Source organism: Pinus tabuliformis, chromosome 4_1 (assembly GCF_031772625.1).
Source record: "Pinus tabuliformis cultivar Carrire ecotype Pingquan chromosome 4_1, CPIR1, whole genome shotgun sequence".
Taxonomy (NCBI): domain Eukaryota; kingdom Viridiplantae; phylum Streptophyta; class Pinopsida; order Pinales; family Pinaceae; genus Pinus; species Pinus tabuliformis.
In genome coordinates this window covers 268,155,973-268,169,898 of record NC_142303.1, presented here as the reverse complement: position 1 = coordinate 268,169,898, position 13,926 = coordinate 268,155,973, and the positions used below count along the sequence as shown (strand labels likewise).

General features: G+C 38.1%; 1 protein-coding gene across 2 annotated transcripts; it reads left to right on the top strand.

Annotated features, from left to right (window-relative positions):
- The first annotated feature begins 1,137 nt into the window (after positions 1-1,137).
- On the top strand, positions 1,138-11,751 carry LOC149175298 (sucrose synthase 4-like). Of its 2 annotated transcripts, XR_016258003.1 has the most exons (10): positions 1,138-1,397; positions 4,475-4,607; positions 4,750-4,901; positions 5,255-5,447; positions 6,068-6,186; positions 6,477-6,693; positions 6,970-7,065; positions 7,395-7,567; positions 8,629-8,745; positions 8,852-8,873. XR_016258003.1 is itself a non-coding variant. In XM_089419579.1 (8 exons), the coding sequence occupies exons 2-8, from the start codon at positions 8,719-8,721 to the stop codon at positions 11,368-11,370; spliced, it is 1,227 nt and encodes a 408-aa protein (XP_089275705.1). In that variant the 5' UTR covers positions 7,549-7,567; positions 8,629-8,718; the 3' UTR covers positions 11,371-11,751. The 2 variants fall into 2 exon arrangements, 1 of the variants encoding a protein (XP_089275705.1); XM_089419579.1 differs by lacking the exons at positions 1,138-1,397; positions 4,475-4,607; positions 4,750-4,901; ... (2 more) ...; positions 6,477-6,693; positions 6,970-7,065 and adding exons at positions 9,232-9,456; positions 10,041-10,362; positions 10,551-10,795; positions 10,989-11,127; positions 11,269-11,751 and having other exon boundaries at positions 7,549-7,567; positions 8,852-9,018.
- Positions 11,752-13,926: the final 2,175 nt, after the last annotated feature.

Here is a 13,926-nt window from a genome sequence, read left to right as displayed (position 1 = left end):
AGTCTAGTGCCATAGTGCCCCCTTGAACATCTAGTGTCATAATGCTCCCTTGAGCATCTAGTGTCATAATGCTCTTAGTCTAGTGGCACACCACCCCATTGAGCCTCAAGATAGTGACACACATCTAGTTTTATGGTTCAAAACTTAATTTTTATCTCCACTAGCACTCCATGTCACCCATCTACACCTTAGTCTAGTGCCATAGTGCCCCCTTAAACATCTAGTGTCATAATGCTCCCTTGAGCATCAAGCTAGACACATGATCTCACAACTTGGCCTTAAACTCATCTTTTTACTTTGCCTCCTTACTACAGTGCTATACTAATGGACAATATAATGACATAGCACCCTAGTGTTCATTAACTTACAGCCATAGCTCTCTTTTGAGCATCAAACGAACCCAATACCATTTGTATCAAGCTTTTCTTTTGCTTATGACACTTTTTCCTTAGCTTTTCTCTCATGTATCACTAAATTAACTTACGGCCGTAGCGCTCTCTTGAACATCAAACCAACCATATACCATTTGTATCCAGCGTTTCTTTCGCTCATGACACTTTTTCCTTAGCTTTTCTCTCATGTATCACTAACTTAATTTACCGTGAAAGTATAGTTAAAAAGGGAATTTACTGAAGGAATTAGTGCAACAAAGCTCATGGAAACTCTTTAAAAAGGCCCATAATTCCATCCTTTACCACATTTACGTGAACGTGTTACCATCTTCAGTGATCTCCCAAATCCAGGGGCTAGGCTACCAAAACACTGTTTTGGACAGGCTACCATCGTCATAATGCACTTCTTTGAGTGCTACACCAAATCCGACGTGGACAGCCTCGTATGAGACTCGCACCTGCTCAGCTGAGTTGACAGAGGGTGAATAATGTAGAGAAGGCCAGCAAATGAACTGATTTCCTTACCTGATTTTGACTCATGGTTTGTGAGTGATTGCTTATGCTTTAAGTTTAATTCACCAACAATCTTCTTAGACAATATAAGTACGCTGCTGCTCTTCTGTTCTTCTACACTCTTTACCAGAGCTGTTGCCACATTCTGCAATGTTGAGCTCTTATTTTCATTGAAGGTGTTTCTGTTAATTCGTCAATCTCTTTTGAAGTTCCCTGCCTCATAATTCACAAAAGTTCAGGAGTGTCTGTGTTGTAATTCCAGTGTGTACAGAGTTGAATTATGTTATCAGAGGATCCATCGGCATTGTAGAAGGGCTAGTAGGCAACAGCAAATAACAGTTAAATTTTCCTTTTAATTGGTGGTATTGACATCAATATAAAAGTAAAGGTAAATATGGTTGCTGCAACGCTCACCCATGCACTGAGTTCACGAGAGCGTGTTGAGGACATGCTCTCTGAACACCGCAATGAAATAGTTTCTCTGCTTTCAAGGTAATTCTCGCCACTCTTCCCTGATGAGAGATTGATCAGAATGCCTCTGGCCATGAGATATGAATAACTTATAATTGCTCAATATCTTCCTTTTCCTGCATGAATGCAACTGTGTAGTCTGAGTGGTATTAAGAGTTGGAGTCCGAGGACGGAGTTCATGGGTGTATAAAGAATTGGGTATTTTATGTGCTTTGAAGGTTTTTGAGAATATGATTTGGGCTGTCTGTTGAGTTTGTAAGTGTTTGGTATTAGTTGTGGGTTTTGCGACTTTTGTTGGGCATTGAAGATTCAAGGCATTGTGAGAGGGTGATGCAGAGAGAAGTTCAGGGCTGTATGGTGTAACTTTAGTGGGTATAGTATGCTGGATTTGTTTTCAGAATTTTTGTTTGACATGCCCCCCAAACAGGAAAAAGGTCTGATCAGTCACCTTGCTGACCTTGGTTGCAGCTGGTTGACATGGCTATACCCAAACTGCTCAATAGTGGTTATCATCAATTTTAGGCTGGTTGCAATTGCTAGGTGTAATTTGTAACTGGGGTCAAGTTACAGGGGTTGTTCTGTTGTACTTATGAAACCGTTCAAATAATTACCTCTTGGGTTGTAATTATTTTAGTTGGCTGCTCTTCTTACAATAGGTATTCAAGCATTTCAATATTTTTATTTTGGAGAAATCTCTTTGTAGATACTACTAAGCCAGACCGATGTAAACCTGGGCCGATACTCGTCCAATAGGGATCAATCCCGTTGTTTATGTCCACAATTCCAGCATTTTATGAACTTTGTTTTTGGCTCCACGTTTTTAACTGCAATTGACCACTTACCTCATCTTTAACTGTAAAATCTGCTTATTGGAGAAATGAGTTTCCAATTTGTAAGAACTTTGTTTTTGGCTCCACGTTTTTTACTGCAATTGACCACTTACCTCATCTTTAACTGTAAAATCTGCTTATTGGAGAAATGAATTTCCAATTTGTAAGATTGGGTGTAATGAGTGATGAAATCAACAGGATGGGCTTTTACTTTATGATCCCTGTTTCAACTCTTTTTCATTTTGTGGGTTCTCTACTATCGCATTGTCTTTCCAGAGCAAAATATTGTTCTTTTTCAGTCATCGGTACTTACATTATAGGTAAGATAGGATTTTTTTTGTCTTCTATTGTGGGATTTTCAGAGTTACTGCCATACTTAATACAGAACAGTTATATTCTTTTTTGGCCCTGAGCAGCCCTTCTTCCTTCCTTTATTGGAGGCAAGAATGTAGCATTGCTCTCAAAGTTCTCTCTTTGGGCATGATTTATAGGATTGACAGCTCGCTGAAGGATTTTGTAATGAAAAAGCATGATATTGGTTTGGAAAATTGCATTTTCCGTTCCACGTGGTAAGGCATGGACTAATTATCTGTTTAGACGAGTGTGTTAGATTAATCAAAAGTTCATCCATGGATGGCTTTTATATTTTAACAGTTTTTCCTTAAATTTCAGAGTGCCCTTCTCCTGTTGACTACTCTCTCCTGTCTGGCCAAAAGTTCTTGAGCTCCTGTCATAACTCAGACAGTATCATAGTTCATGTCTGAATGACAACCTGTGTCATAAAGTGGTTATCCAATACAGAAACTAAAGGTGGAACATCTTCATCTACCACCCATTTTAAGGACTTTATGACTCTAATCTTCTAGAACTAATCAGATCAAATTAGTTATGTTCTATCCAAGGTACTTTTCATTTCACCATTTAATTACATTGTCAAAACTAGGAAGATCAGGTTGAACTCGAGTAATGTGACGTGTCTATGCTCAGCAAGCGTAAGAATAAGATGAAGCCTTCAGGCCAATGAGAAAAGCTATTCTCAAAAAAATGAGATAACTGAATTTGGACTTAGATATCTTTTCTTGAGGCTAATAGCACTAAGAAGACATATTTTGGGCAGTATTTGGTCTGGTTGTGCCTCTGAGCGCATGATTTTTCATGGAACTCAAAGGTATTGATTTGAGTTAAGAATGCATCTCACTTTTTTGGTGGTAACGCTGGATATTAATTAGAAATAAGGAATTGCACCCGTCCAATTCAATATTCATTCTGATTGCAAATTAGATACTAATGACTATGTAGCAGGAACATACATAGGATCTGAGGAAGGTTATAATGGAAGCTAAGCAGTCATTTAAATGCAAGTTTGAAAGTCTATTAGTAGTAACTGTTCTAAGGTCTGTTTTGGAATTTTAAAAGAATAAGATCATTCTGATATTGATTGTTTACAATAGGCTTACCATGACTAGCAATTTGTTTTTGCCTCCCTCACTTCAAAAAGTGGACCTGCATTACCCTACTCAACATCTGCACTTTTTAACCGTGAGAATAGAAAGGAAAAGAACAGCATTAATGTTCAGTTATTGCCTCATTTTGTGAGCTTCTTATTGGAAATTTCAAAATTTTAAAATGTATTGGAATACTGATTTTCTTATTTGAGTTTATTCACAGTTGAAGCTGTCTGAGAATGAGCTAATGCATATACTGGTAGGGTCTGCCTTATGCTTGCATGCATAGGTGAACTGATGGGTTTTCTCAAAGAGAGATGATCTACAGTTAAGAGGGAGTGTTTAGGAGCATGCCCATGAAAATGTTACATGACATGGATGGTGCAAACCACCAAGCCACATGGAGAACATGGGCACCAAATAAGAATGGAATTATGTTCATGTCTTGGGTGTCACCAGCTCAAAATCAGAATTAGAACAATCTTTGTGCCAACAGAAATGTTGATCTCACACTGTTGTTAAACTTTTCAATATATCTTTCTCAAATATGTCAAAAAAAGCTTCCTTCTTTGATCATATTAGAGGAATTCAATTCTTGCATAGTTGCAGAGTCCTTGATCCTTTGACAGTATAGTAAAGAACATTAGAAGGGTTAAAGGATTGAAAAAGCTATAATATATAAAAATTAAGGTCACCAACAAAGACGGTTCATAAGTTCATATAACTTAGGACATGGTAAACTATATGATGGAGATATGCACCAAATGGACATTTAGTCCCACAAGTTTTTAAGGGATGACCTGATTTTGGCTTACTGTTGCAGATATGTAGCAGAAGGGAAGAAGATTTTGCAGCCTCATCAACTATTAGATGGACTAGAAGAGGTTATAGGAAAGAATGATGAACTTGAAAGTCTCCGACATGGGCTATTTGGAGATGTGTTGAGGTCTACCCAGGTATAGTCAGACTTTTTTCATTGGTTAAAATACATGCTGCATTATTGCATCTCCTTGAGCAGTAGATTTCAAAATCAGTGTTGTTTTGAAAACATGTGTGCATATTAATTTGTTGTTTATGGAAATATAACATATGCTGCAGGAGGCAATTGTTCTTCCACCATGGATTGCTCTTGCGGTACGGCCAAGACCTGGTGTGTGGGAATATGTTCGAGTCAATGTTGATGAACTTGCTGTTGAACAGCTTTCTGTAGCTGAATATTTGGAATTCAAGGAGCACCTTGTGAATGGAAGGTAGTGATTTACATCATGGATCCATGGTGCATTAAAATAAAGGTGGAGAATGATACAAGTACGGATGTTGTCAATGATATTTTGAAAGTCTCATAACTGGTTAACTTACTTGTCAAAGAGTGTAGACATTCTTTCTTTATAATCTTTTATGCAATTTTCTTGCATTATGCAAAATAAAAAAGTAATAAGCCTGATCAATAGATACTTGCAAATGCATCCACCCACTATAGGTGCATATATATAGGGATATACACTATACATTCCACCATATTGTGCTATCTTTCATATTCTCTATATACATTTGCAGGTGCACAAATAGATTCACTGAATGATGAGAACTTTGTATTTTGCAGTATCAAGCATGACTACGTCTTGGAGCTAGACTTTGAACCTTTCAATGCATCCTTTCCGCGCCCAACACAGCCATCCTCCATTGGTAATGGAGTTCAATTTTTGAACCGACATTTATCCTCGAGACTATTCCGTGACAAAGAAAGCATGCAGCCGTTGCTGGATTTCCTTCGAGCGCACAAATACCGAGGCCAGGTCATTTGCTTTTCTTGGTTCACATATTGTATCAGTGCGTTTGACAGTTCACAAATGCATTTTATGCAAAATCCATCTAAATCAAATATCAGACAAGCTAGCCGTAGCTGTACTAGAGATATGGAATATGAATTGATTCAAAATTCATAGGCCTATCTCATATTTTGTTTTTGCTTCAATTCTTTATAGAAAACTATCTATGTATCTATTGAAAGCTCAGCTCAATTCAAACTAAAACAGAGGAACCTAATTACCAAGATGTTTCCCTCCGTCCACTACATTGGCTATGTTTTTTTTAACTTATGCTTGAATTTTGCTGATAATATTCTTACATGGCTTTATATATTACTTCTGGGAGCAAATTGACATCAAATTAAAGACATCGCATTAAATGTGAAGTACTCTGGATGGGATAAAGATAATTCATAGAATCTTACCTTTAGCTTAAGTATATAGCCAGGTAACTTATGGAATCTGAGGTGTGAAATTTTGTCAGAGGAACTGACTTTGTTTTACTTTGGTCAGAAATGAATTTATACTTGGTTTTATGCACTTCTTAATTTATCATTAGTAGTATGTCGATAATTGGGAAAGTATAATGTGTGCCATTTAACTTGCAGAAGCTGATGCTCAATGAGAGGATTCAGAGTTTGCCCGGGCTACGCTCAGCCTTGGTAAAGGCAGAAGAGCATCTCAAAAAGTTCCCCAAGGATACGCCATATGCAGAGTTTGAATACAAGTAATATAAAATACTTGCTCTATTACAGATATGTTCTTTTTTCTATCCAAGTCTATATTACAGCAAGAAAAAGATTGATATTGTAGGAATTATTTGCGGACTTAATTGAGGTTAACATGTGCTTCCATTTATAAGTTTAAATAGCATTTTTCTTGATATATTCATATGGCTGGATTGATTTCAAGATGAATGAATATATTGGAAATAAAACTAGATCCAAAGTTTATACATATAGGAGATGAGAACAAATGCCAATGCCTTTGTCTGTTTATTACCTCTGCTATGGGCAGGTTACAAGAAATGGGATTGGAAAAAGGATGGGGAGAGAATGCAGAACATGTCTTGGATACGATTCATTTGCTCTTGGAGATCCTTCAGGCACCTGATGCATCAAATTTAGAAACGTTTCTAGGAAGGGTTCCTATGGTCTTTAATGTTGTGATTCTTTCACCTCATGGTTATTTTGGCCAAGCAAATGTTTTAGGAATGCCCGACACCGGTGGACAGGTACATAGAATTTTAATAAATGCAATGTACATTCAATGAGATCTTTTCTGCATCTTTTGATGATATTTTGAACTTGTCCTTTAATTTTGCTATGCTTTGTCCTTTAACAATGAAATTGAAAATACTTAGCAATATATCCGTGTAAACATCAGCCACAGGTCGGATATTAAAACAATATAAAACAGTATTAATTGAAATCCTTTTGTAACTGTTTTGTGCTGCAAAACTATCAGATTAGGAAAAAAAACCTGATTTCATGTTCTTATTTGTGCACAGGTTGTGTATATACTTGATCAATGTCGCGCCTTGGAGAATGAAATGCTATTGAGAATAAAACAACAAGGATTGGACATTACGCCTGAGATTATTGTGGTAAAGTGCTGCTCTGTTACCTACATTATGTCTACTGTATTCAAATTAGCAGTGACCTGAATTGATCAAATTTTTACCATGACTAATGTAAACTCTAGCGTTTGATGAATGAGGTGTTTTTGTATTATGTAAGACCATCATCTGTAAATTGCTTACTTTTCGTTTATACACACGAGTAGACTTAAGTACCTCATGACACCCACATAGCAGTGGATCACAGCCCTGTGTGTGAGAAAGTTCTATGTTAAGGTTCAAATGTTGTCTTTTATTCTGGTTTCCGAAGTATAATTTTATTTTTTTTATTCAACATTTTTCAATTTTGTTACAAGGTGACTCGGCTGATCCCTGAGGCTCACGGGACAACATGCAATCAACGACTTGAAAAAATTAGTGGAACACAACATTCACGGATTCTACGGGTGCCCTTCAGAACAGAAAAGGAGTTGTGCGCGACTGGGTTTCTCGATTTGATGTGTGGCCTTACTTGGAAAGATTTTCGGAGGTAAAGATGACTTGTCAAGATTGAAATTGACAATTTTTTTGTTTGGCGCCAGTGTGTATGCACATCTCCTTTTAAGCAATAGTGTAGTTCAAGGTGTACGATGCTTTAAATCAATTGAAAAAGTAAATTAAAAAATAAAAATGGAGGAAAGTTTTTGACATGAAACACCATACAATGCCGAAAACAGATTGTCATACACAATTTGTTTCTTTTGTGCCTTAAGTATATCATATGGAACTTATATTAATAGAGATCACAACTACAAGGTAGCTTATACACTGGAGATTTATTGGTCGTTGGAAGAAGTGGCTACACCATAACTAAGTCACAGCCTTTAGCTTTGATGCTCGTCTCTTGTATGCAGTATAAAATTGTTACAATGTCACTAACCCCTCTTCAACCCCTACTGCTCTTAGAATGTTGCCATTGTTATATCTAGATGGTTTTGTAGATCTAAAACTACACCATGTCTAGAGTTTTTATTGTGTTGGTTGTTCATAGGTCATATCCTGTAAATATGGGCCATTCACATTTTTAAAACTGTTTCTTATGAGACTGTTCATGCCCCTCCTTGTTGTGATTGCCTGTGCAACTGCTCACAAAAGGGAAATAATAGCCTAAAGTAGCTAGGGAATTGTTGATGGCTAATGGTGACTTTTATTTATCTTCCCTACGTAAGGGTCATCCTTAGGAAGTTGCTACAGACTGAAGAAACTATTTAAATGGTGGATAGGAAAAAAAACTTCTCTTGTTCCAATTTCTTAGGAGTGCTTCAATTTGTTTATTTTATGCAGATGATGCTAATTTCTATGCATAAAAAGTTATCCTTCTCCTGAAAGTGTTAGAATTAGTTTTAATGTTTCTGAAGTAGAAAGGTTAGAATTAGGCAATGGGTTCCTGAGTTGGAGGATTAGCATCAGTAACCTTGTTGCTGAACTACTTGAATTATGCCATCTATTGCACTTTTTAATATTTTATCAGTACAAATCTTTTGGTGACAGAATGGCCAAGGGTTCCACTCCACAGTCTCCTTGAACTTGATTCTTGGAATGTTGTTGTAGGATGTAACAAATGAAATAGCCGTGGAGCTGAAAGGTCAACCTGATCTGATTATTGGCAATTACAGTGATGGAAATTTAGTCGCATCTTTGATGGCACATAAACAAGGAATCACTCAGGTTTTTCCACTTGCCATTGTGCATTTGTATCTGTTACAGCTGAAAAATGAATTGATTTTCTCCTTGAAAATTTTAATCTAAAGATATATTCTCTTTGTCATCTCAGTGCAACATAGCCCATGCTTTGGAGAAGACCAAATACCCAGATTCGGACATATATTGGAAGAATTTTGAAGAAAAATACCATTTCTCTTGTCAGTTTACTGCAGATCTAATCGCAATGAACCATGCGGATTTCATTATCACTAGCACATATCAAGAGATTGCAGGAAGGTCTGATGTTTTCCTCCTATAGAGAGAATCTGGAAACTTTTATTTAATTTTTGGTTCTGAACCTGCTCAACTATTATTTTGTTTCTCAGAGTTGTATTTTGAGTATGGCAGACCTGAAAACAATATGGACCTTTTTCAAAAAATATTCTGAACCAATTGGAATTAATCACTATTGTTAATACATACATGTACTATATAACTTTGTTGCTGCAGCAAGGATACTGTTGGACAGTACGAAAGCCACACAGCTTTCACCCTTCCTGGTCTCTACCGTGTGGTACATGGAATTGATGTTTTTGATCCCAAGTTCAACATTGTTTCTCCTGGAGCAGACATGCAGATTTATTTCCCTTATACAGAAAAGCAGCATCGCCTTACTGCTTTACATGGTACAATTGAGGAACTCTTGTTCAATCCTGAACAGACAGCTGAACATATGTAAGTGATACTCTCCATGGTTGTTCTTTCTCATTCTATTGTTTTTTACACCAACTATTTACGTTTTAGTAATGTGAGGGTGTGCAAGTCTTCAGCTAATTTCGGGACATGGTACTGTAATATATATTCCTGTATGCTGATTCAGAATTTTTGGATTTATCGTACTCTTGGTGAGTATCTCTTGGGAAAGCTAAAACTGATCATTTGCCAACCAAATGATGATAATTCATATCCTTTTCATGGTCTTCTTGGGAAGCTCAACTTTCCTTGTAAGAATGTACAAGATATTAGTAGTTTTCCCATTTCTGTGCATTCACTATTTGTGATAGGTCCATAATACGAACTTCAGTCTGTAAGGCTAAGTTTCAGGTTCAACAGGCTTAACCATGAGGTTCCGACTGCGGAGTATATCACTACAATGTTAGAGGAGAGATTTTTTATTTACATGAAGTAGTCATTCGTTTCATGGTTGTAATGTTTCTTCGTATTGGGAAGAGGAGGCAGCAGAGAGTACAATTTATAGAAATAAGGTTGATTCGACATTTTTGCATATGCTAAAACAACTGTTTCTGCCATTTTTTCAGGTGTGCCTTGAATGACCGTAAAAAGCCCATTATCTTTTCTATGGCAAGACTCGACCGGGTTAAAAATATGACAGGATTGGTCGAATGGTTTGCAAAGAGCAAACGCTTGAGGGAGTTGGTTAACCTTGTCGTGGTTGCTGGTGATATTGACCCATCAAAGTCCAAAGACAGAGAAGAAGTGGCCGAAATTGAAAAAATGCATAGACTAGTTAAAGAGTATAACCTGAATGGTCAGTTCAGATGGATATGTGCACAAAAGAATAGAGTGCGGAACGGTGAGCTTTACCGCTACATCTGTGACACCAGGGGTGCCTTTGTACAGGTTAGCCTTCTCCTCCTTGCACCTTTCAAACAAGTTAGGATCCTGCACTCCAAGGTTCCATATCAGATTTTTCAATTTCTTATCTACAAGTTTACACCTATTAAGATTGGTGAAGACTCTATTTATCATTCATCTAAAAATGGAATCCATTACTGAACTAACTGTTTTCTGTCTTGGCCATGTTTTAGCCTGCACTTTATGAAGCTTTTGGGCTTACTGTTGTTGAAGCAATGACATGTGGTCTTCCTACATTCGCAACCTGTAATGGGGGTCCTGCTGAAATTATTGTGGATGGGGTGTCCGGATTTCATATTGATCCCTACCATGGCGTTTCTGCAACTGAACGCATTGCTGAATTTTTCGAGAAGTGCAAGACAGATCCCAGTCATTGGGAGAAGATCTCTAATGGTGGTCTACAGCGTATCTATGAAAAGTGAGTATAGGGCCTGATTTCATGACACTTGTACTTGTGCTATTTGTGTTTTTGCCACTGCTTCACATTGAAGAAAGAATGTTTTTCCTTGTTAAGGGGACAGCAGTGACAGTCAAATCTTTAGGTTAAAACTTAATACTATATTGTGCAGTATTGGTGACAGATGCTGATGTTGGGAGAGGATCTTTTGCAGGTATACATGGCAGATTTATGCCGACAGATTAATGACGCTGTCTGGAGTTTATGGGTTTTGGAAGTATGTATCAAAACTTGAAAGGCGAGAGACACGCCGCTATCTGGAGATGTTTTACAGCTTAAAGTACAGAAATCTGGTGAGTGTTGTTGAAATACTTAATTTTTAGATATGTGGGTTTCATGGGCATCTTGGCCTGTTCAGTACTAGATTTAGCACTAGATTGGGAAAACTGGGAGAAGCTAATGTGCTTTTGTCTGATGTGTGCTTTTGTGGGCAGGTTAAAACTGTGCCATTAGCTGTTGAAGAAAGTGTCAATGGGATTGAAGAGAAGAGTACAGAATTGCTTGCAACCAACGGAACCTTGGTTCATAATCATTGAGTGCCACAGCTCCTCTCCTGGTTAATAAGCACTGAGTGGCAGAATAAGTGTCAAGAAGAGGCTGTTTCATTATTCAACTTTCAGAGTATGTGAGAGGGGTTTGGTAATTTTGTGTTTGAGTTTTCATGTATTCGTATTTTCTATGGAGGGGCAGGCATTCTTCTAATGGAAAATCATGGTGCAGTCGACGAACTGCTCATGACTCCGAGGTGCCTGACACCATGACAAATAATTTTATTCATTCATTTTCAACGGGATGAGCAAAGATAGAATCAGAATTCAGAATATCTGAAATTGTGAGTGCCATACACTTGCTACCGTGCTGTAGCAGTGGTTGTTCAAGAAACTGGAAATAAATGAAATAAAAAAAAAAGTGTCCATTGAAGTGTTCTGAGTTATACAACTCTCTTTCATGGTAATGGTGCTGTTGAAATCACGATTATTCCATTGGCTTCTGCAACATAGAGTTCTTTTTCCTTCAATTATTTTCTCCTTTCGCTGCATTTTCATTATCTCAAGCATTGAACTTCCTCCTGACTGACTTATCGAACCTTCAGATCTTTTATTCTTGTTATTGTTTTGGCAAGGGAGGAAGTGGCAGGGGTCGTTTGTTCATGAAGCTCAAAATAATTGCCTAGTTTCTGAACACCATGGCTTACACGTAGATAATTGTTTTTCTTTTCACCTGCCTGTAGGTAATGGGTTTGAGAGAGATTATTTTTTTAACGAGTGAATAAACAAGGCCTTATATAGTTAGGTTACTAGCGGTTTAATTTAATTATTCAATTTGATTATTGAACTTTGAAAAATAGGTTTGAGAGATATTGTTTTTTTTAAGAGTGAATAAACAAGGCCTTGTATAGTTGTATAGTTAGGTTACTCACGGTTTAATTTAATTATTGAACATTTTTTACAAGGGCTACAAAATAGTTATATTTGTTTAGTTTAAATATAGTTAAATTAAAATGAAAAACAATGAAAACATACAATTTTATATTAATAAAAATTATGATTAAAATAGCAAAATAATTTATGAAAAGATAGAGTTCTTGTAAATTTGTTATAGGTGGAGATAATGCAGTTAAATCTAAGTAAAATTGTTGTCTCCGTAATGGCAACCAACTGATAATAACTTCATAAATGACCCAGAAGCATGTGCATGTGAATTTAAGAGTCTAGATTAAATCAACAACCTCCAAATGGGATAAAGAGCAAGTCATGATTTGATTTTTTTTTATTTGATCAATGCCCAAATAACAAATACATTTTGCATATATCTTTAAAATTTTCATTCTTTTTCTTTTTAATTTACTAGACAATAAATGAGAATTAAAATGATTAGTAATAATAATGATAATAACCCCGGATGCGGGTGATTAGAGCAGCAATTAGTGTGATGGGATTGGGGTGTGCGACGCGGCGAAGCCACCTGCCAGCCAGGTTCACAGGACATGAGGCCATGTGGGAGGCGAAGAGCTTGCAGGTGGATGCCATAAATGGCAAAGGAATGTTTGAGACTGGGATTAATATGTCGTCCCGTTTCGCATGCACAGTTGGATATCAGTCTTCGGCTCCCATGAATGCCATTGTTATGGCGGGAGAGGATCGAGGAGGTGGGAATTGTTTAATAGCCGGCCTCAGCCATGGCTATATGCTGTTGTGCTTCATGCTGTTTTGGATGGTTACGGGTTCTGCAGGCGCTTGGGTTTCGTGGGGGTCAAGCTCTGGTTATTTTAAGCGGCCCGCACCTCAGGCGGCAGGCTCACAAACGCTATTCGAATGTGGTAATCCCTCTGCTGTTTGTAGCATTCCCTCTGCTGGTAGTGGTATTCCTTCTGCTATTCGTGGCACTCCCTCTGCTGTTAGTGGTATTCCCTCTGTAGTTCGTGGCATTCCCTCTGCTGCTCATGGCATTCCCTCCACTGTTCGTGGTATTCCCTCTACAATGCCGAGGCATCGCCAGAGAATGCTCAGCCGCAGAGGCTCAGGACGGGGCAACCCTTCTCACCCATCCTCGGGGTCTGACGCCATTAATCAGGATCCTCGTCCTCGCTGTGGAAATGAGGGCATTCTGAGGCCCAGTCAATTCCTCGACCCAAGCTCCCCTGGTTCTTCGAATTCGCCCTCCTTTGGTTCTGCTATTTTCACGTTTAACTGCTCCCTCAATCGCCCTCGGATCACGGCTCATGTCTCTGTCCTCTTTCTAGAGGAAGCCCAAGATGAGGGCGATACCAGTGCCCCAATGCCACTCACTGAGGATGAGCAGGAGGTGGGTGATCCCAATACTCCAAAGCCAACTGTTGGTATGCAGCTCGGGATGGTTCCGCCGGCCAGCGCTGTCAATACTAATCCTATGGCTCCTGCTCCTCCAGAATTGAATGATAATGCAGCGGCCCAAGCCCAGGACCTGAATGCAGGGGGTTGGTGCAGGATCGTGGAGGAATCACCTGACGAGTAATCCAGCGGTGTAGCTACTCAACCGGTTTTTGCGGCCCAGTTATAAAGGTTTTTTGGCTCAATGTGTCAAATTTTGTCTCTGTTACTGTGTCGAGATCA

Bases quoted from the DNA above. Each gene is read 5' to 3' on its own strand.
- LOC149175298 (XM_089419579.1), top strand. From the start codon at position 8,719: ATGGCACATAAACAAGGAATCACTCAG. The intron at 8,746-8,851 runs GTTTTTCCACTT...TTGTCATCTCAG, and splicing joins ATAAACAAGGAATCACTCAG to TGCAACATAGCCCATGCTTT. The intron at 10,363-10,550 runs GTTAGCCTTCTC...GCCATGTTTTAG, and splicing joins CCAGGGGTGCCTTTGTACAG to CCTGCACTTTATGAAGCTTT.